General features: G+C 41.4%; 2 protein-coding genes across 2 annotated transcripts in view; both read left to right on the plus strand.

The window, feature by feature from the left end:
- LOC116292126 (proprotein convertase subtilisin/kexin type 6-like) overlaps positions 1–27,650 on the plus strand; it is a 124,807-nt gene that overhangs the window by 78,477 nt on the left and 18,680 nt on the right. The window contains exon 11 of the mRNA XM_089031253.1: positions 25,001–25,293. Coding sequence (XP_088887379.1) covers positions 25,001–25,293 — 293 coding nt within the window. The remainder of the gene's footprint in view (positions 1–25,000; positions 25,294–27,650) is intronic.
- Positions 2,340–4,459, plus strand: LOC148910611 (uncharacterized). Its single transcript, XM_089031254.1, has 2 exons — positions 2,340–2,889; positions 3,421–4,459. The coding sequence occupies exons 1-2, from the start codon at positions 2,463–2,465 to the stop codon at positions 3,759–3,761; spliced, it is 768 nt and encodes a 255-aa protein (XP_088887380.1). The 5' UTR covers positions 2,340–2,462; the 3' UTR covers positions 3,762–4,459.

The following is a 27,650-nucleotide window of genomic DNA, read 5'->3' on the forward strand; positions in this document are numbered from 1 at the left end:
TTGTGCATCCCCTCTTTTTCCTACCAAAATTTTCCCGATTCCCCCTCAATTTCACCTGCCCCCCCCCCCCCCCCCCCCCCTCTTTCATACATTATGAACGCAGCCTAATTTAAGTTATTTACACGAGTGAAGTTCGCTGGCTGGCAACACGCACCATTTTTATGATGTTAATATATGTTGAATGTTTGGAAATGTTCTGCATCTATATGAGGACAGTTTAGCTGGTTCAAAGTCACGCTGAAGATCTTGCAAAAGCATATATCAATCGCAAAAATGTGAGATTGGAGCCGGTTTAGTTCACATACTTTTTACCGACAAAGCATGCTTTGTGTCACGCAATAGAATGAGTTAAAAACGTATGTAATAAAATATGTCAATATATCGCAATTGAAATGTGTTGGATATTACTATGACGTCTTTTTCTTGGTTTGATCCCATAGTTTTAGCAAAATTTAGCGATGGAATGATTGCAATTAAAATTATAGTCACGTCGGTGGAGGTAACGCAACAAGCTGTTTACGGTTGAAATATCGCGAAATAGAGATCGTAAAAAGACCTCAACGGAAAGCTAAAAATGATTTGCCCAGAGATTTTTCTTTTGAATCTGATAGAAATACATTAGATAATCCTCTGGGTGTAGGTTTTGAATAATTTGGTATCTCCGCACATAGTTTTTATAAGCAGTATTTTAAGGCCTTAATTTGCATTTTTAGACTTTGGAAAAAGTGTACACGGTAGAAAAATTATTACAAATTTTAAATCGCCTAATATTCTAGAATAAATACAACGAAAAGCAAGAGGAATACGTATTCCTTCGGTAAAAAGTACCAACCGAAAAAATTGTTAAGTAGTTTAGCTGTAGGATGCGCTTATTTTTGTACTAAATTCCTTGACCTCGTCGGTCATTTTCCCCCTGCATTTGGGCGAAATCTATTTTCGTAAATTTCATGGGGATTTTTTTTTTTTTCAAAAGTAACAACACCTCGATTTATTTTACACTAAGGGCTATCTAAAAACAAAATATGAGCGAAATCGATTTTTTGACTTGTGCCACGAAATTTCGATTTTGGTCGATCCTTACAGACAGTCGCTCTTAATAAGGCTTGTGACTGGTCTTGCTGTATCTTTTGTAAAGCTTTTGGTAACAAACTGAAAGGTGGAAATAAATACACATATTTATTATTCCAACTTTGGCAGAATGCATCTATTGCTGCAGCTTCAGGATCAGCACGCCTACGTACAAATGGCTTAAACTGATAATTGTTCCTTGAAGCAAACAGATCTATTTCTGGTTTTCCCCAAAGATCTACTAATTTTTGGAAAATGCATGGGTTAAGTTGCCATTCAGTCCTATCTAAAAATTTTCTACTCAATCGATCCGCCGTTTCATTTTCAATTCCAGGAATATGTGTTGCACTTATCCATATATTTCTGGCCATGCACCACAACCAGATTTCCCGTGCTACTTGGTTACACATTAGTGAGTGTGTACCCCCCATATTGTTAAGATATGTTATTGCTGTTACATTATCCAATTGCAAATGGATGTGCACGTTAGTTTCATTTTGACATAAGGACTGTAAACCAAGTTTTGCAGCTTCTAGCTCCAAACAATTTATGTGCTTGCTTTGTTCATGTTCAAGCAATCTGCCCCCTGCCAATTCCCTTTCCTGTCTATGAGCACGCCATCCTTCAAGTGATGCATCAGCAGTTAGAGTAAAAACAGGGTTGGCTTGACATATTTTCTTAGTAAATTGTTTGTAGCTTCCTAACCACCACTTAAAACTTTTCTGGCAAGTTCTTAAATTTGCATATAAGCTTGAAAATCACCTCTATTAACTCTTAATGCATCAATTTTCTCAATTTCAAGATGTTTAAAAAATCAGTGGTCCAAATTCCACCCCAATTGAACAGGAGACTAGAGTGCCAATTAGTTAGGCAACCTGATGTATTGAGATTTCTTCTTTGAGCAGAATATTTTGGCACAAATCCTGATGTTGTTAATTTTTTCTTCAGTTAGACTTATTGTCATGTTAACTGAATTCAAGATAAAACCCAAATGCTCGAGTATTTGAGTTGGGGTTGTTATAGATTTCCCTTCCGAAATCTGGAAACCAAGGTCTTTAAATAAACTATATGCCTCTTCTACATTTCTCAAACACTGATCATATGATTCCCCTGCAAGGAAACTACATCATCTAAATAACCCCTGGAAATATATCCTCTGCCTCGCAGAGTAGAATACACTAGTTTCAAAAGTTTGGTGAATATTCTTGGTGCCGAGCAAAGGCCATTTGGCAAAGTGACATACTTATACAATTGATCTTTAACCTGAGTAGTATAGGGAATGGGGGTTCCAGCGCAATCTCAACACGGGCAAGACCCGTGTCAAAAATCCACCTACGGACAATCCCCACTCCAAGTGTGGTTGGGGGCAACAGCGCAAATATGTTAGTCTATATATGGAGTGCGAAGAATGTAAAGAGTTTGTTTATGATTTCTGTGTAAAGTGCTTGAAACCCAAGTTTGTACCTACTAAACCAAATAAGTATATTTGTTGTGACAAGAAAATGCAAATAGAAGACGACACGTCAGCACAGTGTTACGAGTGTGGTAAGAATATTCGTAATGCCGTACCAAATGCTACCAAAGAGCAGTATTACGCTAATGGAGGCCGTAAGAAGACCCCATACAAAAGAATAAAATACTTCAGAGACTGGATGAGTCACATTCAAGGTCATCGGCCGGTATATTTAGACGACGAAGTAATGGAAAGAATTATAAACCACTTAGAAGAGCCAACCCCGCAAAGTCTACGGAAAACGCTGAAAAAATTAAAACTAGGGAAATATTACAAAGCTATTCCCTATCTTTTGTCTGAAATTACCGGTAAGTCTATTCCCGAGGTTTCTGATATGAGCAGAGCCGAGTGGATGTTTTGTCGGCTGGATAAGGATATTCCTTATTACCCTGACGTAATTTACGAAATATTTTACGAAATAGACCCCAACCACCCCCTGTTAGGATGGATTCCGAGGCGACAATAACATATTACACGTAATTCATACGATGAATTTATATTACGCGTAATAATTTGCCAAATAAGGTCATGCAAATAATTTATATTACGCGTAATAATTCGCCAAATAATTCATATTACGCGTAATAATTCACTGAATTTATATTACGCGTAATAATTCACTGAATTTATATTACGCATAATTTCCAGACTGTCGTTCAATATGCAAATGAAATCCTGTCTCGCTTTTTTCAAAGCAGATGTTTACTGAGCAAGCTTTCTTTGAAGCTCTTCTTTTGCCTCCTGGTAGATCTTTTTGCGAGATTCCTCGGAAAGATCTTTTACGACTGTTTTTTTATTTCTTATATCCGACTTTAATTTCTCGTACTTTTCCTCTTCAGCTAAGATAAGCGAGAATTCTACGTCGTCTATCTTTCTGTCGCGCAAAGCCTTTGAGACAAGGTCAGTGATCGTATTTACTTTAGCCCTTGACAGAGCTATTGTCGTGTCATGCTTGGATATTTTGCTTGACAACTGTTTCATAATACCCGTAGCAACAGCCGAGATAATACCACAGGCTGCCCCAACGCCGGCCAAAGGAACGCCAACGACTATTCCAGGTCCAGTAAGCGAAGTAGCAACGCCGGTGCCTGTTAACGCCACGGACATGGATCCTGAGGTTATCGCAATCTTATGTAGCGTACTCCGGGCTCTGACGTACTTTTTTCGGACTTTTTCGTAGTGTTTTGCTTGTCCTTCCAAGTAAGCCAAGATTAAGTTCGCTTTATTCAGACGAAAGTTTTCGGCGTTTAGTTCGTTAGGTGTAGTATAGGGAACATCTGGGTACAACTGAGGTGCTGATGGTATAACATCCATTATATATACTAATGTACGACGCTTTTGGAAATAACGTAGAGGAGCAGCCACATCACGATAATCGGGATTACTGGAACTGGAGGGCCTTTAGGAAGATGTTTCCGCACGCGGATGCTAGTAAGTTCGAAAGAAGGCCCGATGGTATTTACTATAACGGCTCCAGAATGTACAGTAATGAGGATTTGAAACCTACGCTGGTTAATCAGATAGACGATCAACTGAAGAATTCTGGTTATGTTGAACATAAGCCTAAGCCAACATATGTTGAACATAAGCCCGTGCAAGGTTGGTCAAAGGAATTATTGCTGGGTACCAGTACTTATCCGATACCCGCAGTTTCATTTGATAAACACCCAAGCTTGGACCTAACGCTGAACATGCGGATCTCTAACAAGCATTCCTTTCCGTTAAAGGTGCGAGATATCTTCAAAAACGTACCCATTGTTCATACCACCGCTAAGGAATCTCATGAATGGTTAAGTGGTCCTAACATGCGTTATTGGCCGCAGCAACTAAACTTTGCAGTTTGGTGTGCCACTAGCGGCTGTGGGGTAAGCGCAAACTTGATGAAGAATTCGATATTTATGTTTCACTTTCACTTCACGGTTAGAAGAATACTGCATGAGATGGGCGTTACTGCATTACCGGGAGATGCTGCGTTTTATCCTAGAGATAACAAATACGACGTTCCAGCCTATAACAGGCTTTGTAAGGAGTTCGGTGTTGTAGGGAAGGATTTTAGATGCACTACCGGTGCTAACAATGGTTTGGGGCATATTTGGGCTTATTGGGGGATTGGTGGACACGAGCTAAGTGATAAGGAAGTTCATGCGTTGAATCTACGATGGAACACTGGGTATCACAAAGAAACTCACGACAGTAGCACCTTCTTTGAACCAAACGCTAAGACCACTAAGGAAGTTAGAGACGGACCTTTGTTCAAAGACGAGGGCGGTAAGTATGCAGGGGCTAATCCACTGATTATCAAAATTACCAACGACGAGCAAACAAAGCAATATCTTAATTTCATACCCCCAGAAGGTAAAGGACTAACCAAAGCCGGCCTTGCCCGTTTAAACCGCAGCATAGAAGCTTACGTGTATTCTATCCTTGGAGCTCAGGTAAACACCCGATCCAGCATAATCGGAAATACTGGCGCCGCAGAAGAAACGCGAGCCGAAGCCTTGATCTTATTCGAAAGTTCAATCTTGGAGGGCGACATTAGCAAGGGCGTACAGCGTTACCAACTAGCCATACAAAATTCTAAGGCGAGGTTGGACTATGCAGTAGCCCCGGGTTGTTGGTTAATGCCTAGTAATTTATCTATAAATACTGGTTCTGTAGTAGGATACAACAACAAACTTCAACGAGCTACTAAGGATATGAAGTTTGGGGTGAATGACGTGAACTCTGACACTCTTAGGAACATTCCTCACTTCGTAGAGAAGCCAAAAAAGTCACACGAAACGAAGCTACCCGTAGTTAAGAAACCATCAAAGAAGGTCCTACCTGCGATACCTGAGGAATATGACCATAACTTACTAAAGGCCGGCTTAGCAGCTGCAAGCATTGGTCTGAGCTATTATATATGGCGATGAACAACCCCTACGTAGCTGGAGTAGATTGCGTCTATACGACTTACACAGGCGAGAAAAAATACAACCAGGCATCTTGGGTGGACGTCACCGGGATGTCTGTGGATCTGAACTACTCAGGAAAGAAATTGATATTATGCAGCATTTCTTTGGGGGCCGTTAGCAGTGCGAATGTAGGATTTCGTTTCTGTGACGACAATGGAGTATTACAGCCCATGCGCGCGAAGACAAACAACAGGGAGCCTACGCATTTCTCAGTAGAGCCGTCAACGAATAGCTCTGAGAATCTTTCCGTTTGGACTTTCCACATGGTTGCTGATTGCCACGGAAAGGTAAAGCTGCAGATAAGAGTAGATGACACCGGGAGTGTTTGCATAAATAGCATAGAAAATCAAAGGAATACTGTCTATAACCACATGACCATCAGCACTTTGACGGTAATGAGCCTCTAGAAGGGAACTTGTTCCCTGTAATATATGAATCCATACGTGAGGGAAACGCGTTATACCCACCGCTTAGATGAAGAGGGATATGACAACGGCGCTTGGCATGACGTTGGACTGTGGGTTGAGGTTGGGGGCACTGCATTGGTCATTTGCACTATTAGCATTAATGCAAATACGCATGCGAATGTGGGGTTTAGGCTTATCGATGAGAATAATAAGCCCCTGCTTCCTTATCGAACTTCAACGAACACCAGGAAAGTTACCCATTTTTCGATGGAGCCCTACACTAGGTCCACTGAAGACCTAACGCCAGTAACTTTTCATATGCTAGCCAATTGTAAATATGCTAAGTTGCAAGTCACTTCTGATGACGGCAAGTTTGGGATAAATCGCATAGGTCGCAGGCCCGCTAATGCAGCCTGGAGTCATAAGCCCATTTCTACCATGAGTGTGTTGCCGTTGGTTCCAAATTACCAGGGCGGTGCTAATACCGTCTTTCATTATCCTCAAAGCAGGACACCGTCCGATGAGAAGATTAAGCCTTCATCTTCTTCAGGAGGACCACCCCAATAGCTACGACTAATATCCAGATGTTATTCCCTACAAACTTCAACAGTTCGCCGCCGGCCCTAAGTGCCAAGGAAACAACCGAACCCAGCAGCCCAGGAAGACCGGCTGCCATCTTTTTCCCCAAGTCCGTTAGTCCCTTACCTAACTTGCTTACGCCTGCACCTGTAGCCTTAAGCGCGGATAGGATAACTCCTACTACGCTTGAAATAGCGACCGCAAACGCCAGCGGAACGCCATACTTCAAAAGGGCTCTTTTTACCTTTTCCTTGGCGGTAAGCCCCAATTCTCTTTCCAGGTTTTCCTTTTGCGCCTGTAATTCCGCAACTTCCACCTGAAGAGTTTCTAGTTTTCTTTGAGCTGCCTCCCTTTCCTCTTCAGTACGAGCCTGGTCATTGATTATTTCCTGCTGCCGCTCTATTTGCCCCTCCAGGTCTTCGATGGCCCGATCTCTTTGCCGGATTTGCTCCTCTTTAGTGTTGATTTCGGCAACCAACTGCCGCCGTTCCTCTAAAGAACCCTCTATGGTGGTACGTAAGTTCTTAGCTTCTTCCTTGCTTATGTCTAGGTCTTGCAGGGCAAGTTCGAAGGCGTGTCGGGTTTGGTCTCTTTCACGTAAGGCATTTCCTTCTCGTTCTCTCATTTCCGTTATTCTTTGGTTTTTATCATCAAGTTCTCTCTTTCGAGCATCAAGGAGTAGTCGGGTTTGCCGCATGTAATCTGCTTCCCTTTCCTCCATCGCCTGCTTTAGCTCTTCTACTTCCCTTATCGCCTCAAGGCCTTTTTGTTGCCGCTGCATTAGGGTCTTAACTCTTTCGACGGCTTCGTCAATATTCTCACTATTTTCTCTCATTCTTTCGGGTAAGTTGGGTTCTCCTAATGCCTTTCTAAGGGTTGAAGGAATATTTTTATCTGCGTAGTATTTACCATTTATGTCCCTGATGACGTATGGATGAGCATTAGACCTATTTAACCTTGCTACTATGACTTCCCTGCCCCATTCGTTATCCGCGTCAAACATTACTTGGACTTTGTTTGGATCCCAGTTTGGGAATTCTTCCTTGATCCTATCAAAGTCGTCCGGGGTTTCTTCCATGGATTCGTCCATTTGCTCCTGAACCCTGCTAAGCCATGCAGCGCCGGGGGCTTCAGGAATGTCGCCGCCTGGGCCTACTACGTAATCCATTTACAAAAATTCTGGAACGGTTTTGTATGGATTTTTTCGTGTGAACATACGATTTAATGTGGCCTTGACCCTCCTCCACCTACTACCAAACTTGTCTCTTAAGGCTGCGTCGTAGATCAGGGGGTCGGTTTCCGCGCCTTTAGTCCATGCGTTGTATTCGTCGTCGTTAATATCTGCTTGACCTTCCTCAGTAAGGGGGTCAAAATCCGTTCCTTCTACTTCCATTATATATGATAAGCTCAAAGTTAAACCCCAACGTATTACCTAAGCAGGTTGGCGGACTGAAAGCAGAACGCACCTTTCACCGGGTTACATTCACGCCTTCTAGCGCTAAGCCAGGGGAAACCCTGTACGTAGGCGTGCCCCGCCTAACGGATAACCTAGTGTTAGTTCCTGGTACCTTGGCGTTAAGGTTTGACCTAGCAATACAACCAAGCACTGCGGACGCGCGTCACGTTGTCAACGACCTTGGCCGCAACATTGTCTCAAAGATGCGGGTGAAGTTCGCAGGGGAATCCCTCTTGGACTTAAATAGGTACGATCTGTATACCACGTACAAAGACTTATGGTTGACTGCATTTGACCGCGCGCAAAGGATAGAGCAGGGAATCGCCAGTGATGCTATACGCAAGGTAAGAAGCGCAACCTCTGGCGCCTCGGGAGAAGACGAAATAAAGACGGCTTATGGTACTAAATATGTCGTTCCTTTGGACTTTGAAGTTATTACGAACCACGGCGCATACTACCCAAGGCAGCTAAGCGAGCTGCAGTTCGAAGTAACCCTAGCAGACACTACGAACATCCTACAGGGAAAAGATGTAAGTTCCTCAGCCGTCCACCCATACTCCGTTACTAACTTAGAGCTGCAGTATGAAACGGTATACAGCGAAGACTTAGCACGTAGCGCCGGTATGGAATACAGCTCCGGGAAGGCTTTCCTTTACGATCACGTCGTGATGTACAAGACCTTTAGCTTCACGAACAACGTCGAAGAGGTCATCAACCAAAGCATTAACCTACCCAGACGCAGCCTTACAGGGATAATGTTGCTGTTCGCAAAGACATACACGGCAGGATTGCGTGACTCCGAGGCGTTCTTTAATCCTAACATCACTAACGTAGGCGTTAGCATTAACGGAGTGCCTAATAAGGTTTACTCACAAGGGATAAAGCCCGCGGATATGTACCGGGAAGTCGCACGTAAGTTTGGCGACCAAATTAGCCCCGAGGAATTCTTTAAGGATAAGTATGCGCTGTGGATCGACATGCGCACGACGAACGACGAAGACCTACATGGACAGGGATTGCGGCTGGTAAATACCCAGGACGGTATTACGTTGGAGATCAAGCGCACCAAAGACGCCAGCGACACTACTAAGATCAACGCATATATCTTCGTAGTCTCAGACGCGCAACTGAGTGTAGAAATGAATCAGCTAAAAAGCGTTGCCTACTAGACTCGAGTTCCTTGAGCCAAGGATAAAGAATATTCCTTACATATATAATGCTTCGCGTATTTGAAAACGACGACACCAAACTGCAATGCCTAGTGCAAGGCGACCAATTGTATTTCAAAGCAAAGGAGGTGGCTGCGGCGTTAGATTACGAGAACACCAAGAAGGCCATCAGGGATCATGTCTCCGAAAAATACCAGAAAAGATGGGTTGACATGCAAGGGGTCCCAAACCGTTCCCCTTCTACTATCCACCCACAATCCGTGTTCATTTCGGAACCTGGGTTGTATGAGTTGATATTTAGCTCCAAGCTACCTAAAGCAGTGGAGCTGCGTAGCTGGGTCTTCGAGGAAGTCCTACCTGCGCTTAGAAAGAATGGTAACTACGAGCTGGAGAAGCGCTTCAATAGCCCAAATAAGATGAAGTTTAAAATAGAGACCGAGTCTGACCTACATAATCGGGTCGTATACAACGTTCGCAGGTTCTACCCATATGCAATCATAGTCCCTGGCTTAGGAGAACTGCAAGACACCTCAAATAAGCGCATTAAATGCTGGCAGAAGGGCTACCAGGCAGGGCAACCCGACCTGTTGATTCTCAACAGTCATAAAAAATATAATGGGCTGTGCATCGAACTGAAAACACCTAAAGGCAACGGAGTCCTGTCCGACAAACAAAAGGTGATGTTAGAAAGATTCGAAGAGAATGGTTACCTGACCATCGTAAGCAATGATTACGATATGCTGACCAGGGAAATAGCCGAGTACATGGCCGACGTACGTACCCCTTGTCCTTGGTGCGTAAAGGCCTTCAAAGGCCCCAACACCTTAAGCACGCACCTTAAGATATTCCATAGGTATAATGATTCTTAAACAAACATACTGGCGAGATCTGCTGCAAGGCGTTTCATACCGAATAAAAAACTACGTCGCATTCGAAGACATCGACCGTTTGAGGTTGGTCTTAGAACGCGACGGTCAGGAATACAGCCTTTGGGCGCCTGACTGCGTGAGATACATACTGCAGGGTGAAGAATATACACACCTACGCAGTCATGGTAAGGTAAACGGCCGATGGAAGTTTGACATCGAACGTCGAGCGGAGGATAATCCGTTGTGCGACTAATCCTCTTCATGGGCGGATAAGTAGTCATCTGCTGTGTCTGCCCTCATTTTTTCCGCCATTTCATACGCTGATAAGGTAATAGTCACACCTCCTAGGAACGCTGCGATGTAAGGTAACATTATACCTTAAGTAGATTCCACTCTTTTCTTACCAACAGATAATGATCTAAGGGCTTAGGGCCATCGTAAAGGCAGCACCAAATATGTTGGCCGCTACGTATACAGCCACATCGGTCGCAGATGCCATCCCAGTGTTCCCTATTCTCCCACCTTACACCCTCATAGTCGTCGAAGCATACGAAGTCTTCGTCGATCTCCTTCTTACGTCGCGTGAACACCCGGCCGGTTTCAAGGGGGCAACATCGCTCTGCTAAATCGCCGTGGGTCTCGCAGACCACATCTGTGAGGTCATAGCGACGGCAGCGGTACTTATGCCAGTTTTCTTCGAAGAGGGGTTCATCGCATCGGCGGCAATGACCTTTAAGGCAGACTCTATGCTCGCGGTGATATCGTAGGGCCTGTACTGTGGACAGTTCCTTACCGCAGTCACCGCAAACAGTGCTGATGGTCTTCTGACAGACTTTCTTGGAAAGATGGTATTGCAGTCGCTGCTTGCTACTAAAAGCTCTATCACATTGCACGCACTTCATTATATATACCTTATTTTTTATTGTTAAATTGTTAAACCCTGTAAGAGGGTTTTAGGATAGGGTCTATTATTTCTTGTTATTTTGTTAAGCCCCCATTAAAAGATGAGGTATCATTCTTTCTCATTGTTGAAGCCAGCAAAAAGATAATCATGTTAACCATTCTTCGATTACGATGATTTAACAAAATAACAATAAAAAATAGGTCCTTACTTGAGACCTCTTTGCAGCATTTAACAAAATAACAATAAAAAAGAAAGACCTATGCTAATTCCTCTTGCTGGGGCTTAGTAAGATCTTCTTTGCGACCTCTTACTCTTCTCGAACGTCGTCTAAAGTCCTTTGTGCTTTAGTATCCGCGGGACACCAATGTCCAACGAAGTCTTCTTCAGAGAATACCTTATTACAGTGACAGCAGCTGTGTTTCTTACGAGGCGTCGGAGGGGTAACGATGATGCAGTCAGCAGGTAGTTCGCACGTAATGCAGTCCATATATCTATGGGGGATATCGAATGAAGTCCTTAATGGACTCCTTAGCCCAGCCCGCCATTGTCAAAAGCGCGCCAAACCGTTCTGCACGCTTCAGACCACACATTTCATCGTACAATTCCTGTACGCGCTCTTTTAACCGGTCTATCTCTTCCCTTTGCATTTCTATGGTGTCTCTTTTATCCTTTGCGTCGGCGGTAATCCTTCTTACTGCTTCCACTGGTTCCATCTATATATGAACCCAGATCACATGCCTTGTAACGCTCTGATAGTAGGACCCACCGGCTGCGGAAAGACCCAGTTCATCGTGGAGCAGCTATTAGGATCCTTTAGATACCGCTTTGACTACATCGTGCTATTATGCCCCACCTACGTGAACAACCGCACCTGGGAAGGCATAGGAGTGAAAGATGACGACTTCTTCGTAGATATCTTAGACCCTAACGAGTTATCCAGCCATTTGAAGTTCTGGCATAAGCAATTCCCTAAAGATACGCAGACTTTACTCATACTGGATGACATTGCCTGTGGGGACGACGTAAAAAAGCGCACCTCCGAATTAGTGAAGCTCGCCTTCAGCGGCAGACATGACAATATCAGCGTTTGGTTGCTTTCCCAGCAGCTTACCAGTGTCTCTAAACCCTTCAGGGAAAACATAGGCTCCCTGGTCGTATTTTATACTCCAAGTAAGTCTGACCTGGAAACCATCTTAAGCGACTACGGTGGTGAGATAAGCAAGGAACAGTTGCACGAATACATGCGGCATTTAAAAACGCATCAACATTCCAAGATGATCTTCTCTTTGAGGTTTCCGTATGACGTTTACATATATGGAGATTGAGCAGCTGATAGATGAAGTCCCCACACAGTTAGACGAAAGTAACCTTAAGGAACAACTTAACATCCTTGTTTCCTCGGGGAAGTGTAAGGAAATGATAGGCAAGGAACTTACCCATGAGCAGGTTAATAAGCTGTCGGAAGAGGAAGTCAAGAAGTTCCATAAGAGGTATGAGGCTGCCCTTGCAAGTAAGACCACGGACGCCGTAGCATACTCAGCCATTAAGTTCGCGACTAAATTGCTTGGACTTGCGCTGCCCATAGACGACGTGGAGCAACTACAGAAGGACATAAGAGATGACTATGTCATATCCCAAGAACTTAAGATAACCTGTGGGTGGTTGTCTTTGAAGTGCGGTAAGTTAATGGCAGTCGCCTCTGCGGCTTTGCACGTAGCTCAGCATGTCGACTTGAAGGAGGTACTAGGTTCCTTCGGAACATCTTGGAAGGACTTCAAGAAGGACAGAGAAGTCGAAAAGGTCTTCCAGGCGGCACTTGCTGAGGTACCTGATCAAGTCGCCTCAAGTACCTAGTCAAGTACTTAGTCAAGTCGTTGTCAAGTCACCTCAAGTACTTAGTCAAGTCGTTGTCAAGTCACCTCAAGTACTTAGTCAAGTCGTCCTTAAGTCATTCTCAAGTACTTAGTCAAGTCGTTGTCAAGTCATTGCCAAGTCATTGTCAAGTCGTCATCAAGTTACTTGTCAAGTCCTTCAAGTCCCTTAATATAAGATGAGTGACACCGAAGAACAACCACCCGTAGAAGATACCAAGATTACCAAGGCTAAATCTCCAGGCAGAGTCGCTGCCGGAAAGAAGCTCGCGGAGATGAACAGGAAGAACAAAGCAAAGAAAGAAGAAAAGGTGGAGGAAGAGGAATCCTTCATTAATCCTGGGTACGTCATTGGCGCGTTAGGAGTCGCTATAGCAGCAGGCAGCCTTTACTTACAATGGCGGGCTACGAAGCCAAAAGTAAAGTGGGAGGCCGCAACATATCACGCACCTGTAGAGACGAAAAAGAGTAAGATCCCTGAAATGGAATAATCTCATCACCACGTACCGTGGCGACCTAGATTTTCCTTCTCGCTTTGTAATATAATGTCGACCGCGTTGTTGAAAACTGTTGAAGAAGCAGCTATCATTACTTCCATCGTTGCGGGTATTGGTTGGGTAGGTAAGAAAGTGCTCAAAGAAGACTTTACTGAAGACCCAAGCAAGAGCTTCGCTAATTTTGCTAAGATGACCGCTGCCGTATGCGGGGCTATCATGGTAAAGGATTACCTACGGAAGGAAAAGTACCTGCCTAATATATAATGGTTAGCTTAGTCGCAGGTGGAGTTATTGCAGCTTTAGCATTTACAGGGGCTAATTATGGTGGTAGATATCTGGATAAATTAGTTAGCGGTGATAAAAACGCAGAATCTAACGCCGAAAGAAAAAGGCACGACTTAGCGCTGGAGAAATATCAGCGGGACGTGGCGGCTTGGAATAAAAAAAGACAAGCCTACAGGGATTGGTTGGATAAGAATTACCAAGACAAGATGCAGGCGGATACGAACTTCGAAAACACAGACTACGCCTTCAAACTTTATTCGCAGGCGCACCCAACAGTGGTGTTAAAGAAGCCTGACTTTAAGAATTACTACCAGCCTTCTAAGAAACAAAAAAATAGTGAGTTGGTCTTCGTAGGAGTCGCAGGGCTGGCAGGAGGCGTGGCCTTGGCGTATCTAATATAATGATCGTCTTTTTGGAAAGCGACAAGAATGACTTTACCACTTATCTGAATCCTCCCATCCGCGCGGAAAGGGTTCGGTTGGTTAGTTGCTCTTTGTACAATTCTTGGTATAATTTAATTGATGGCTTTGTCGTTGACAATGCCGCCAAACCAAAAATACCAGATTCCCATTACACCCCAATAACACTGGCTAAGGAGCTAGCAAAGCATGGATATACTCTTACCACAGGATTACCCCATGAAATGACATTCAAGAAAAATAATGGGAGCGCTAATTTGAAGGACAGTCCATTGGTAGAACTCCTGGGCCTTACTAGTACCACGATAAATAGCGGCAGTACATATGATGTGAAATGGAAAGTCGCATCCTCTTATGAAGTCTATTGCGACTTGGTCCATAGTTACAACAATGGAGAAAAGTCTTCTCTTATGTCCAAGTTTCTGCCCCAAGGTAATCCATTTGACCCAGTGGAATACACTCCCATTTCTTTGAGCTATGACTTATCTAATTTGGTAGAAAGCATAAACATCACCATCAAAGTGGACGGAAAGACGGTGGATTTTAACGGACGCAAGATCAATCTTGTTTTGGAATTCATATAATGGGCCGCGTAGAGGACAAACTCAAAAGGATTTACTATGGGCCTGAAGGCTATTGGAAAGGAGCGTCGGCCATCAAGAAACTTGCAGCCGCGGCCAGGGTATCAGAAGAAATGGCTAAGAACTGGTTAAAAAAACAAACCCTCTGGCAGGTTTATCTTCCCGTGCCCAAGTACATTCCCAGGCCCAGCTTTACCGTAAATACCCCCAATGAAGTTCATCAGGCGGATTTGCTTTTCTTGCCGCACGACAAAGTGAGAAAGAAGACCTATAGGTACGCTTTGACCGTAGTTGATATCGCAAGCAGATATAAGGACGCCGAACCCATAACCAGCAAGGATTCTGGGGAAGTCGCAGAAGCCCTAGGTAGGATTTATAAGCGCGTCTTGAAATGGCCTAAGCTGCTGCAAGTGGATGCGGGAACAGAGTTTATGGGCGTGGTTACTAAGACCCTGAAAGACCACAGCACTAAGATTAGGAGAGCTAAAGCAGAGTACCACAGGGGTCAGAGCATCGTCGAAAGATTCAATAAGACCTTGGCCGAGCGCCTCTTTGGGTACCAGTATTGGAAAGAGCTGGAAGATCCCTCCAAACGCAACAGGGAATGGACCCAGAGGCTCCCCCAGGTCGTCGCGGCTTTGAACAACGAGGCGGCCAGGGCTACAGGAATAAAACCCAGAGATGCCATAAAAAAGAAACACGTGGAACACAAGTCCTACGTCAGAAGTTCGAGGGCGGTCTTCCCCCATGAAAAGAAATTAGGTAATGTCACGGTTCGATATCTCTATGAGCCGGGTGAATTAGAAGGAGGATCCAAAAGAGCTACGGATCCTAATTGGTCTTTGGAAACTTACCAGATCCGAAGTGCGATAGCTAAGAAGGGTCAGCCCATCTTGTATTATCTTCATGATGGTCCCACGCGTGGGTTCGTCAAAGAAGAACTGCTTATCGTGTGATGTCCGAATGCTATCGTATGCACTCCGTCATCACACATCCATCGCTTACCGTCAAATGCAGACAGTGACACCTTCTCCTGCGTGACGTTATGTATCTGATGACCATAGCTGCGCAGGCTGTTCATCTTATGCCGCTGTTCCTTGCGTGTTCGTAATACGTTGAGGTAGGACTCGTGCGTAATGTCCTTCTTAACCACATACTTTTTTACGCCTTTAGCTTTCTTTTCTACGCCGTCTAACTTTAGCACGCTGTACATCTTTGGTTTCAGACCCACGTATTCCACGATGGGTTTTCCTAACATTTCGTCTTTCATCTTCCCAATTACCTTCTTATTCTTCGCAGAGTAAAGGAAGTGCTCCTTCGGGTAACCGCTGGTGTCGTACTCGTCTATGTCGGGGAGGCAGTCTTTGTAAACGTCTTCCGTTTGCACTTCTAGAATTAGGGAGTCGGTGTCTGTGTACAGGAGGCGACAGCGGTCTCCGTACTTTGGCTTAAGCTTATCGTAGTAGAACTCGTACATAAGCAGCTTCGATAGATCCAGCACCGTAAAGCCTGTGTAAACGGGCTTGTTTAGTAAGAGGTTTGCCCTTTTCATGTGAATCACGTAGAAGTTCAGCATTTCTACGTATCTAACGAAGCCTGGCTGTGACACGTATGCTTCTGCTTCCTCTTTGGTGCTGACTATTTTTACGCTTACGCGCTTGCGGATGTTCTCCATTGTCTTTCCGAACACGCTGTTGTTCATCAGTTTGAAGAGGTTTTTCTCGAAGTCATTTTTCGCTGCGGTACGCTTTTGCGTGTTAAAGTCAATGTAGGGGCGCATCCAGGGTTCCTGCGTGAATTTTAGGACTCTGTGGATCTTCTCTACGCGCATTCCGTGTCGCACGTAGAACTGCAGGTTGCGGTAATGTACCACATACTTCTTCTTATCCATCAGGTTCATAGTTAGTTTCCTGTACGGTTTGTAACCAGGGCACATTTGCTTTTGCAGCGGACTTAGCTGCTTAAATGGTATCTCTATCGCTTCTGGTGCTAAGGGGAACTCATTGTGTTCGTCGTGCAGGTGCTCTGGGTACTCCAGATCCACTTCTAAGACGTAACCCTTGTCTTCCTCCTTTCCTACCTGCATGTAGAAGTCTATCGGCTTCACTGGATCCCATTCGAAGTCTCTCACAGGTAGGTACTGTGACATTGCCCAACCATAAAGGTTATTCGCATCCAGGTAGTAAATGTATGTGGTTGGTTTCTCTGGGTCGTGCTCTACTAAGGGGTTGTTTGCGCGGGCGTAACGTCGGCTGGGTCCGCATACGCCACCACGAATACCGTCTTCCATAAACCGATACATGTCGTACTCCGTTAGGAGATCCAACTGCGCATTTGTCTTCTTTAACAAAGCACTCCAGCTGAGCCCAGGAGCCGTGTAGAAATTAGCGGGATCCAATCCGTAATATTCCATAGCCATCTTTCTGAAGCTTTGGAAAACATCTGCAAGCAGCACTACGTCAGACCTTAGGTAGATGTCGTGGTAGTCCCCCATGTTCTCACAGGAGTACTTTTCCCACACGTCTAACGCATGCTGGTACTCCTCATCCTTTATACCGGACTCGTTTAGGGTGCTGTAGAAGCGATCTTTGGGTGGTAGGGGTTCTTTGAATCGATCCCAGGAATCCATGTATTCATATGGGTAGACTCCTTTCCTTTCCGCACCATATTGACTGGAAATGGGAAAGTTGGTGTTATACTTTACGAGGTTTGCTAAGGAGTCCGCCATAAACTGCTGCGAATCTAAGAACTTTAGCTTACCCACAGTTACGGACATGTAGCGCTCTTTGTTGTTGGGTATGCATTTGACGTCGGAGCCGTCTGTTCCTTGTAGTAGCAAATGGGAGTCGTAACCGCGGAGGTTGTGAAAGAACACCGGAATCTCCATGTCTGGATTTACTTTGAAGTTTATATTGCATTTCCAATGAGCCGCTCCTCTGTATTTACCAGTGATGTGGCAGTGATCCCTAACCTTATCCACATAGAAATCCTCAACAAATGCTTTGTGACAGTGAATGCAGTGCGTGGAGGGCTTTCCCGGCTTCTCACCTTTCTTAGCATACTTCCCGCATTTAAAATGAGCTTCTCCTAGATACTTTCCATCTTCATCCCACGCTTTCTTGGCTCGTCTTCCAAACTGAAGAAGCGTATGTTGGCAAATGTGGCATTTTTTTGCCTTGTTAAAAGCCTCCTGGTTCTCTTTGGTAAATTCCATCTTCTTTGGACGTCTTAATTGTTCTCTAATCTCCCCCTCCTCTTCTCGCAATGCTTCTAGAAACTCATTAGCTGCGTTCTTACCTCGGTAAATCACAGGAGGGTTTGCTTTACCGTCTGATCTGACTACTATGTAACCAAAGGAGCAGATCTCGTGTAATCCTACCTTATTCGTGGCGCCACGTTTCTGCTCTTCCTTAGTTATCAACGCTTCGAAGTCTGCATATATCACGTAAGGCACTTGCATCTGCTTTTGATGGTCTGCGTATGAAAGCTCTTTGTTGGTGGGCATCTGGATCCGTTGCGCCACTTCTTCGACTCCGCGGCAGATCTCATCGTGTTTCTTTAGGGTATTTAAGGATGTAAATGACAGCAAGCAGCAGTCGCAGAAGTACTTTTTGCCTTTGTGCTTAGTATGTCTGTAGAATAGTCTGCTAATGTGTTTAACCCATGAGTAGTGTCCGCCGTGGTAGAATAAATGTACGCGCTCTCCTTTACTTTTTGACAGAACTAACGGTACTATCGTCTGCTCTCTGACTCCGTAAACGTTAATTGCTAGATCGTTTATTTCCTCAAATATGGGGATGTCTATCAACTGCATGGGAAATTCCACACCATCCCACTCTAAATCATCTGTGGGATACTTACTTGTCCTACAGGGATCCTTCTCTGCTGGATACAGTGCAGACCTGATTGCCCACATAAAGCATCGATTGTCTTCATTCTTCACGTTTACAATAGCCTTCTTCCTTTCTACCCACGTTGGTAGCGGTACGTAACTCCCCCCTCGTATGGGTACGTACCTGGCTATACTTATCTCTATTCCTTCAACCTCCTCTACTGTCCAACCCGATCCTTCTTTCGTGTAGTTAGACAGCGACTCCATTATTGCTTCTAAGGCTTCACTGAGTGACCTATCCAGATTCGTGGATTCTAATATCACTAACGACTTTGATCGCAACATTGCTGTCGTCATTACCTCATCTTTTGACAAACTTACTTCTACCATTATGCTCGCTTTCAGGGCTCCTAATTCTTCTATACCTTTTCGGAGAGTCCTTTTAACCTTCCTTTCTGACTGACGCCAAAACTGTCTAACGTCAATCTCACCGTTACCGGGTATTGACACCGTTTCGAAATTGCTTTGGGATTCCATCTATATAATAGGAAATATTTTATACCTAATACCAAGCACTTTTTAGGTCGTCGTAGTCGTACTCACAGTCCTGACAATGCCAAAACAATTTAACCTTAGTCTCAAACTTCTTACCACATCCACAATCATAACTGCTCATACACTTCGTCTTCATTTTCAAATGCTTTTTCAAATCCGCTTCTTTCTTAAAAGTTCTCTTACATTCTTCGCACTCCATATATAGACTAACATATTTGCGCTGTTGCCCCCAACCACACTTGGAGTGGGGATTGTCCGTAGGTGGATTTTTGACACGGGTCTTGCCCGTGTTGAGATTGCGCTGGAACCCCCATTCCCTATACTACTACCTGAAATTTCAGATATTTTTGAGAATCTTGATGAACTGAGATTGAGTAATATGCATCAGTTAAGTCCAGCGATGCCATAAAACAGTTCCGTTTCATAAGTTTAATACATGACTGAATTGTGTCCATCTTAAAATGGACAGGTGTAATATATTGGTTTAAACTTTTAAGATTTGATATCATATATCATCCGGTATTTCCCGCTCTTTTTCATTCGTAAAAACACTGGGGAAATGAATTCGCCAATTTCATGTTCACATTTTTGTATAACTTCTTTACTAAGCAGCTCCTCTATAAGACCATCAAGGGCTTTTTCTTCGCATTTATTGATTTTTGGCTGTCTCAGTGTAAGCGTTTGCGTAGGTTGTAACATAAAATCAATTTTGTAACCCGCTACAATATTAAGAATAGTTTTATCACATGTGAGTCTTTCCCACGCTTGTTTATGAAATTTCAATTGGCCAGCTGGTAATATGTCTTTTGTAACCATTGTGTTCTTACTTTGCAAATCGGATTTTTCCGATTTGGCTGAACATAATGGTGGATTTCTTACCTGAACTAGTTGACTAACAACATTTGAAGTATTAACATTCACTTCCGAGGCTGATACTGGGCTTGAGTTTTCTGTTTGTAGGTTTTGCTTACACTTCTTTGTCGCCCCGTATAGCCTCTGTTTTGGCCTAAAAAAGGAAATGATTTTCTTTGATCTGTAAATCGGCCACGTTGGCCACTGTAATTATTGCTAGAGCTTTGGCTTTTGATTTTGCAGGACGAGATTTTTGACGTAACTTTGCTCGCTTCTGTTAGGTCTTTCACAGATTTGCCGAGTTCGGTTCCAAACAATAGATCTTCAACAGGATTCTGCTCACTACATAACAGTCGGTATTCTGATTTCATATCAGCTTTGAACAGAGCTCGTCTTCGTATGTCTATTTCGTGCGAAGCGTCGCACAATAATGACAAGCTGTCAGAGAGAGTTGTCATCAATGGCGCCATGTCGGCGCTTTGATTTTCCTTGTCAGTAGATTTTATCACATTAGTCAGCACGTTTGCGACCGCTGTAATTCCCTTTAGCAGAGGTTTTTGTGTTTTTTTGCAGCATAACATCCTCTGTTTTCACCTCTTTCCTTACGGTGTTGAATATCTCGGGGTTGACCCGAACTACTTCTAGTCGTTGACAGTTTGCCGGCGTTGGGTATTTTTCAATAAGCTCTTCCCTCGATTCTTTACTAGCGCCTTTACTTAGGAGCTCCGCTAACAATTCTAACAGATCGGAATCAAAATCCTCTCCATCGTTTGACGGTTTATTCACCATTTTTGCCATGCCTGCTAAAACTGAGTTGACTTTTTTGAGTTATTTCGCAGGAGGTTGTTGGCTTTCCTCGTCGTTATCGTCATGGCTGCCATCTTGATTATTGTCTATGTGATGGTCGCTCTCTCGAGTCTTGGTCATTGAAATTATCATAAGCTGCCTTCATTTCGGCAATTACTGGCGTTATGTTGGTTAGGGAGCCAGTTATAGTGGCTAGCTGTTGTTTAATCTCATTTACCTCGGCTTCTAGCGCATTTGTCGCCAAATTGCTCGTGCCACTACTAGCTTGTGGTTTCTCACCGTTACTAGTATTTTTCACATTTTTCCCCTTTCGGGAAGTTTTCCCTATAGAGATTTTCCCCTTTCAGGTTTCTACATTTGCGTTGTCGTCTTCCTTGTTAATGTTTTTTGGCGTCAATGATGGACTTTCGTCTTGACACAGTGCGTTCACTAGTTCGTATTGTTCCATCGCTGACATGAAACCATATATATATATATATATATATAGCGATATGCAGAAATTCGGATCCTTTTGGATATACATAAAGTATATCAAAAGTATATTAGAAATTATGGGATACCTTCTCTGATATTTTTTCAGAAAGCCCTAGTGATAGACAAACTGAAAAAATATCAGCGATGATATCCCATAATTTCTGATATACTTTTGATATACTTGTATATATGTACAAAAGGATCAGAATTTCTGCATATCGCTGTATGTATATATATATATACATATGTATATGCATATGCATATACATATACATATTATATTATATTATATTATATTATATTATATTATATTATATTATATTATATTATATTATATTATATATATTATATTATATTATATTATATTATATATATATTATATTCACTTATTTATATTATATTCTATTCATAATTATATTATATTATTTATTTATATTATTTCAATGATCTATATTATATTACTTCTTTATCTTCTCTTCTTATCTTTCTTCTCTTATTTCCTCTATATTTCTATTCTTTCTATTCTCTTCTCTGTCTTCTCTTCTCTTCTCTTCTTTCTCTTTCTCTTTCTTCTTCTCTTCTCTTTTTATCTCTCTTTATTCTCTATCTTCTCTCTCTTCTCTTCTCTTCTTCTCTTCTCTTCTCTTCTCTTCCTTCTCTTCTCTTCTACTTCTCTTCTCTCTTCTCTTCCTCTCTTCTCTTCTCTTCTCTTCTCTTCTCTTCTCTCTCTTCTCTTCTCTTCTCTTCTCTTTCTCTTCTCTCTCTTCTCTTCTCTTCTCTCTCTTCTCTCTCTCTTCTGTTCTAATCTCTTCTCTTCTCTTCTCTTCTCTTCTCTTCTCTTCTCTTCTCTTCTCTTCTCTTCTCTTCTCTTCTCTTCTCTTCTCTTCTCTTCTCTTCTCTTCTCTTCTCTTCTCTTCTCTTCTCTTCTCTTCTCTTCTCTTCTCTTCTCTTCTCTTCTCTTCTCTTCTCTTCTCTTCTCTTCTCTTCTCTTCTCTTCTCTTCTCTTCTCTTCTCTTCTCTTCTCTTCTCTTCTCTTCTCTTCTCTTCTCTTCTCTTCTCTTCTCTTCTCTTCTCTTCTCTTCTCTTCTCTTCTCTTCTCTTCTCTTCTCTTCTCTTCTCTTCTCTTCTCTTCTCTTCTCTTCTCTTCTCTTCTCTTCTCTTCTCTTCCTCTTCTCTTCTCTTCTCTTCTCTTCTCTTCTCTTCTCTTCTCTTCTCTTCTCTTCTCTTCTCTTCTCTTCTCTTCTCTTCTCTTCTCTTCTCTTCTCTTCTCTTCTCTTCTCTTCTCTTCTCTTCTCTTCTCTTCTCTTCTCTTCTCTTCTCTTCTCTTCTCTTCTCTTCTCTTCTCTTCTCTTCTCTTCTCTTCTCTTCTCTTCTCTTCTCTTCTCTTCTCTTCTCTTCTCTTCTCTTCTCTTCTCTTCTCTTCTCTTCTCTTCTCTTCTCTTCTCTTCTCTTCTCTTCTCTTCTCTTCTCTTCTCTTCTCTTCTCTTCTCTTCTCTTCTCTTCTCTTCTCTCTCTTCTCTTCTCTTCTCTTCTCTTCTCTTCTCTTCTCTTCTCTTCTCTTCTCTTCTCTTCTCTTCTCTTCTCTTCTCTTCTCTTCTCTTCTCTTCTCTTCTCTTCTCTTCTCTTCTCTTCTCTTCTCTTCTCTTCTCTTCTCTTCTCTTTATCTCTTATCTCTCTTCTCTTACTCTTTCTTCTCTTCTTCTCATCTCTTCTTTTCTTATCTTCACTCATTTCTTCTCTTCTCTTCTTTCTCTTTCTCCTTCTTCTTCTCTTTCTTTCTTCTCTCTCTTCTCTTATGTATTATATTATATTATATTTTATTTTATTTTATTTTATATTAGTTTTGTATATTTCTTAAGGACTAGTTCACGTGCGTATTTTAAACGAGTATGTGAAATGCTCCTAGGCTTTATGTGGATAAATTATTATTATTATTATTATTATTATTATTATTATTATTATTGAGCAAACGTCGAACTTTATATGCAACGAACTTAATTACATCAAAGAATAACCCCTCATTATCACCTGACATGCATTGTTTTTAATGAGTTCGGTGCATGGAAAGCTCGGCGTTTGCCCTAGGCCTTATAGATAATTTACTTCCACGTTGAACGAAATATAGAAGGTTACATGTTACGCCAAATATTCGCCGTTTATTGAGCTTTTCCAGCTAGTAATAATAATTATATAAATTGAACTTATATGTAAGAGTTAATTACCGCGAATGGAGGCAATAAGCCATATACGTGTATAGGCTTATTGTCGACGTTCGAGGTAATAAGTATTTTATTTATCAATTGAGAAGCTTTTCTATTAGATGTTTATATATTTGAATAGCTCATTATAAATGCGATTTCAATATATAGCTATTAACCAGGTTAATAAACTATATTTTGACCTCTCATTTATAATCTTGATAAGTAGTTGCTTGAAGAAGCATAATAAAAAAAAGGACAGCGATAGGAAACATATAGTTTTTACTTCTCAATGATACGAAAACGTCGTGAAGTAAAAACTATGTGTCCTATCGCTGTCCTTTTCGCATTTATAATGAGGGTTATAACAAAAATAAAGCCTTGTGAATAAGAAAGAAAACCGTGTCAATTGATAAATAAAATATATAAGCTCAATTTTTCACCGTTTTTCATCAATGCTTCAGCGGTATGCATTATTGCATATCTTGAATTTTTTCTATTTTTTAAATTTTATTTCGATGCTCATATGGATATGGATGTGGACATGGATGTGGACATAGACATGTACATAGACCGGGACCCGGACCCGCACCGGACATATTAACCTCGCATTTATAATGCGGGTTGTAACAAAAATTATTTCTCAATTGACACGGTTTTCTTTGTTATTCACAAGGCTTTATTTTTGTTATAACCCTCATTATAAATGCGAGGTCAATATATTTAGTAATTATTCGCCGAAGGCGAAGTCGGGTAATATTTACCGACACGCGAGTCTAAGAGCGGCGAGGTAAATATTCTCCATATTCACTGAGCCTGAGGCGAATAATTGTTTTAGCATATGCCAACTTGTGTACAGAGTAACCTTTTTTTTTATATACAATAATTCATTAGAAAACTCATTAATAATTCATGAGGAAAACACAATAGAAATCATGACCATGAAGGTGATTTTTTAATCTGATTCGTCGTCGTAATTTGCATAAACTTTAACTTGGATTTTCTATATCAAACTTGGTTCATTTCGTAAAGAATTCTGTACCATATGAGAACATACATCATGAGTTTTCTAAGCTGTTTAATAAACTCGCAGATCGTGTCTTATCGGGTCTAAAACCGATAACACACTCCTGCTCGTTTTTTAAACAGTACATAAAAACAAACAAACAGAAACTTTCAGTTTTTGTGACAAATTCACGCAAAACTTTTAGCAAACCTTTTAGCAAAACTTATAGGCCATACTTCGTTGCCTTTTTAGTATTGATAGGAATGGCATTTACTTTCATTTTTTCAATTTCCTCATCGGAAATTGTAGCAAAACGATTGCCGGCAGATGCCACTTTGTTGCCGACTCAATATTCCGAGATTCAGAGGTGAATATCGTACAATATTCACCTCCAATTAACCAATGAGCGCGCGCGTTCTTAGGAAGTACACAAGTTGGTATATGCTAAAGTCAGTTATTAACCCGGTTAATAACTATATATAGACTTCGCATTTATAATGAGCAACATTTGATAGAAAACTTCAATTGATAACTAAAATACTTAATTACCTCGAACGTCGGCAATAAGCCTATACATCCTTTATATGGCTTATTGTCTCCGTTCTCGGAAATTAACTCTTACATATACCTATTCATATTTTCCCTTTTAAGTACCAATAAATTGTCGTTGTTGCTAGAACTGATTCAACTTCTTTCACTTTCAGTTCAATACCTTCTAACTTTTCCGTAACATTTGCGAACTGTAATATAACATTTCTGGAACACGTTCAGGTGAAAGTAAATCTCGATTTCACACGTCGTGGGGACTTATACCTAGAGCTGGAGGCACCAAGTGGAACGACATCTCCACTGACTCGTCGGCGAAAGTATGACAACTTAACAGGATTCAAAAACCTGACAAACTGGATTATCACGACCCTTTTTAATTGGGGAGAGAATCCCGTAGGGGAATGGAAGCTTAAAATTGGAAATTTAGATTCAAACTACAAAACTAAGGGTAAGTATATGCATTGCGGGTTTCCATTTGATCTATAAACAGTAGTTATTGGGAACAAGGGGCCATTTTGCTGCGCATGCGCGCCATACCTGAGTTCATGTGTACTCAATCTCGTACCCAGAGCCTGCGTTTCTTCTGGCCTGCAGCGATGAACGAGGGCTCTGGCATAATCCATTTTTTGGCGCATGCTCAATTTTCGAAAAAGAGATATATAACCGATCAAAATAATCATATTAAAAATGAAATCAAAGCAAAAATCAAAGCAAAAATCAAAGTAAAAATCAAAGTAAAGATCATAGGAAAAATTAGAAATCTGGAAAATATTTTTAATTTTAAAGTCTTCGCAAAACATGATTGCAAAGAGCCATGCAAGCAACCTCAAAAATGGCTACTGTTGGTTTTACTGAAGAAATAAGACTATTTGATGCCAGCTTTGCTATAAAGTTTAGTGTTGTGCTATTCTTATTTTATTACGATATCATATGTATAAATCGCCTGCAATGACACTGCGAAAATATTCACCTTTCTTTCATATCATATATTCATAATTTGAGCTTTTCGGCGTTTTTCTCCTTCAAATACTTGTAAAAGTATTGAGAATACCACTGTACTGCAAGCAAAAATGATAATATCTATATGTGTTTATTGTGTTTGATTATGGATCTTTGTACATCAAAGTTGTAAACATTGTTTGCATAGTCATTTATAAATTTGTCAAAACTTTTGTAATTTCAAATGCTCGAGCCGAAATAATGCATATTTTAGTTGTATGTATCCTTACCGGAAAGGGATTCTCAATATCCCAGCAATCGAACAATTTTCTTGGGTATTTAAGAAAGTATCAAATGTAGTATAATGATGTTAATCTGTTTATCTTTATTCTCTAATATTTTTCTGACTTGAGTGACGTGAGAGAAACTACCACACAATTGATTGATACCACACATTTGATGTGATCTTTGTTATCTGTGCTTTCGACCTATCCTGTTTGATTAGTTAGAAAAATTGGGGAAAATAGAGCAATTATTTATTTATCTATGAATAAATTATATGTCTAGAGCTGTTATTCAAAAATCGTTTCTTTGAGATCATTTTTTAGCCGATTTTACATGTAGCTGATTAGTTTCAAATAACTGTGAAAATTATAAGAAAGAAAGAAAGAAATCGAACACCGAGACATCTTGCTACAAGCTAAATGCATGGGTACCCTGTGTTTAGCCTGCATTACTATCTCACAGCACAGCAGTTCGCGCATGGTCATGCAAAATGGCCTCTGTTGTTATTGGGGGATAACCCATGCGGTTTCACAACGGAATTTAGGATTTTAGGTGTGATTTTGAATAAATTTTAAATCTTAAGAAGCACATTAACATATTTGCCAACCAATTCGTATGAAAACTGACAATTTTCATTGAAACACAATAGTCCAGTCAATCTAAGGTTTGAGTTCAAACTAATTGAAATATATTTTTTTCACTGCCTTTATGTCAGGAGAGGTGTCCTAAATAACATACTAAAAATCCTAAAAAATCCTTTCGGTGGAAAATAGAATTAAAGATTTTGATGTCTCATCACAGGGTTCCCAAAACATTAAAAACAACAGCCAAGCTGTTGTACGCTGCCAGTGCAGTGGCAAACCAAATTAATTTCACTTCTATACGACAGAGAGGAGTAACCCAAGTAACATTAAAGATTCCCTAAAATCCCATCGAAGAAACTTTATGAACTTGCGAGTTATATGTTTTGATGTTTTACCTAAGGGCCTCCGCACAATAAAAAGGCCATAAACCTAAAAAAATCGTTAGGAATTTTTTTTTTTTTTTTTCACACTACAAGTCTTTAATATTATTAGTACGTTTTGAAAACTCGGACTTTCATTTTATGTAAAGAAAAATAAAAAACTTTTTTATTTTTTAATTGGGAAGGGGGAAATTAACAGGTAAATGTTCTTTTCATTGGCAAAAACTGCCCATACATTTGGAATATTTGCTCTTTTCGGTCTTTTTTCTCTCTTTCCAAAGCAAAAGGTTGTTCTTAAAAGTAAAGTTATATAGCACAAGTAAACTGCGTGACACAACATCCTAAATGACCCTGTAAATCTTCTGTTCTTCGCGAACTACTGTAGTTAGCGTGTTTTCGCGGCCACGAAACCTAAGAAACCAATAGAGCCGAATGCATAGGCCAACAGATAGTATGAGCTTATAAATTCAGCAAAAATACGGTTCTAAAATTTTAACAATTTTTCCGTGAATAGTTGAATTAACTGAATCCACTTCTGTTTTTTGCCTAGACAGTCATTATTTTGAGAAAAGATCCAAAAACCGTGTTTTTGAGACATAATTTGTATGGGCTCACAT

This window comes from Actinia tenebrosa, unplaced genomic scaffold (genome assembly GCF_029948245.1).
Source record: "Actinia tenebrosa isolate PJP-AT-01 unplaced genomic scaffold, QUT_ActTen_1.0 PGA_scaffold16__25_contigs__length_10494907, whole genome shotgun sequence".
Lineage (NCBI taxonomy): Eukaryota > Metazoa > Cnidaria > Anthozoa > Actiniaria > Actiniidae > Actinia > Actinia tenebrosa.

Bases quoted from the DNA above. Each gene is read 5' to 3' on its own strand.
- LOC148910611 (XM_089031254.1), top strand. From the start codon at position 2,463: ATGGAGTGCGAAGAATGTAAAGAGTTTGTTTATGATTTCTGTGTAAAG. The intron at 2,890-3,420 runs GTAAGTCTATTC...TTTCCTCTTCAG, and splicing joins TCTTTTGTCTGAAATTACCG to CTAAGATAAGCGAGAATTCT.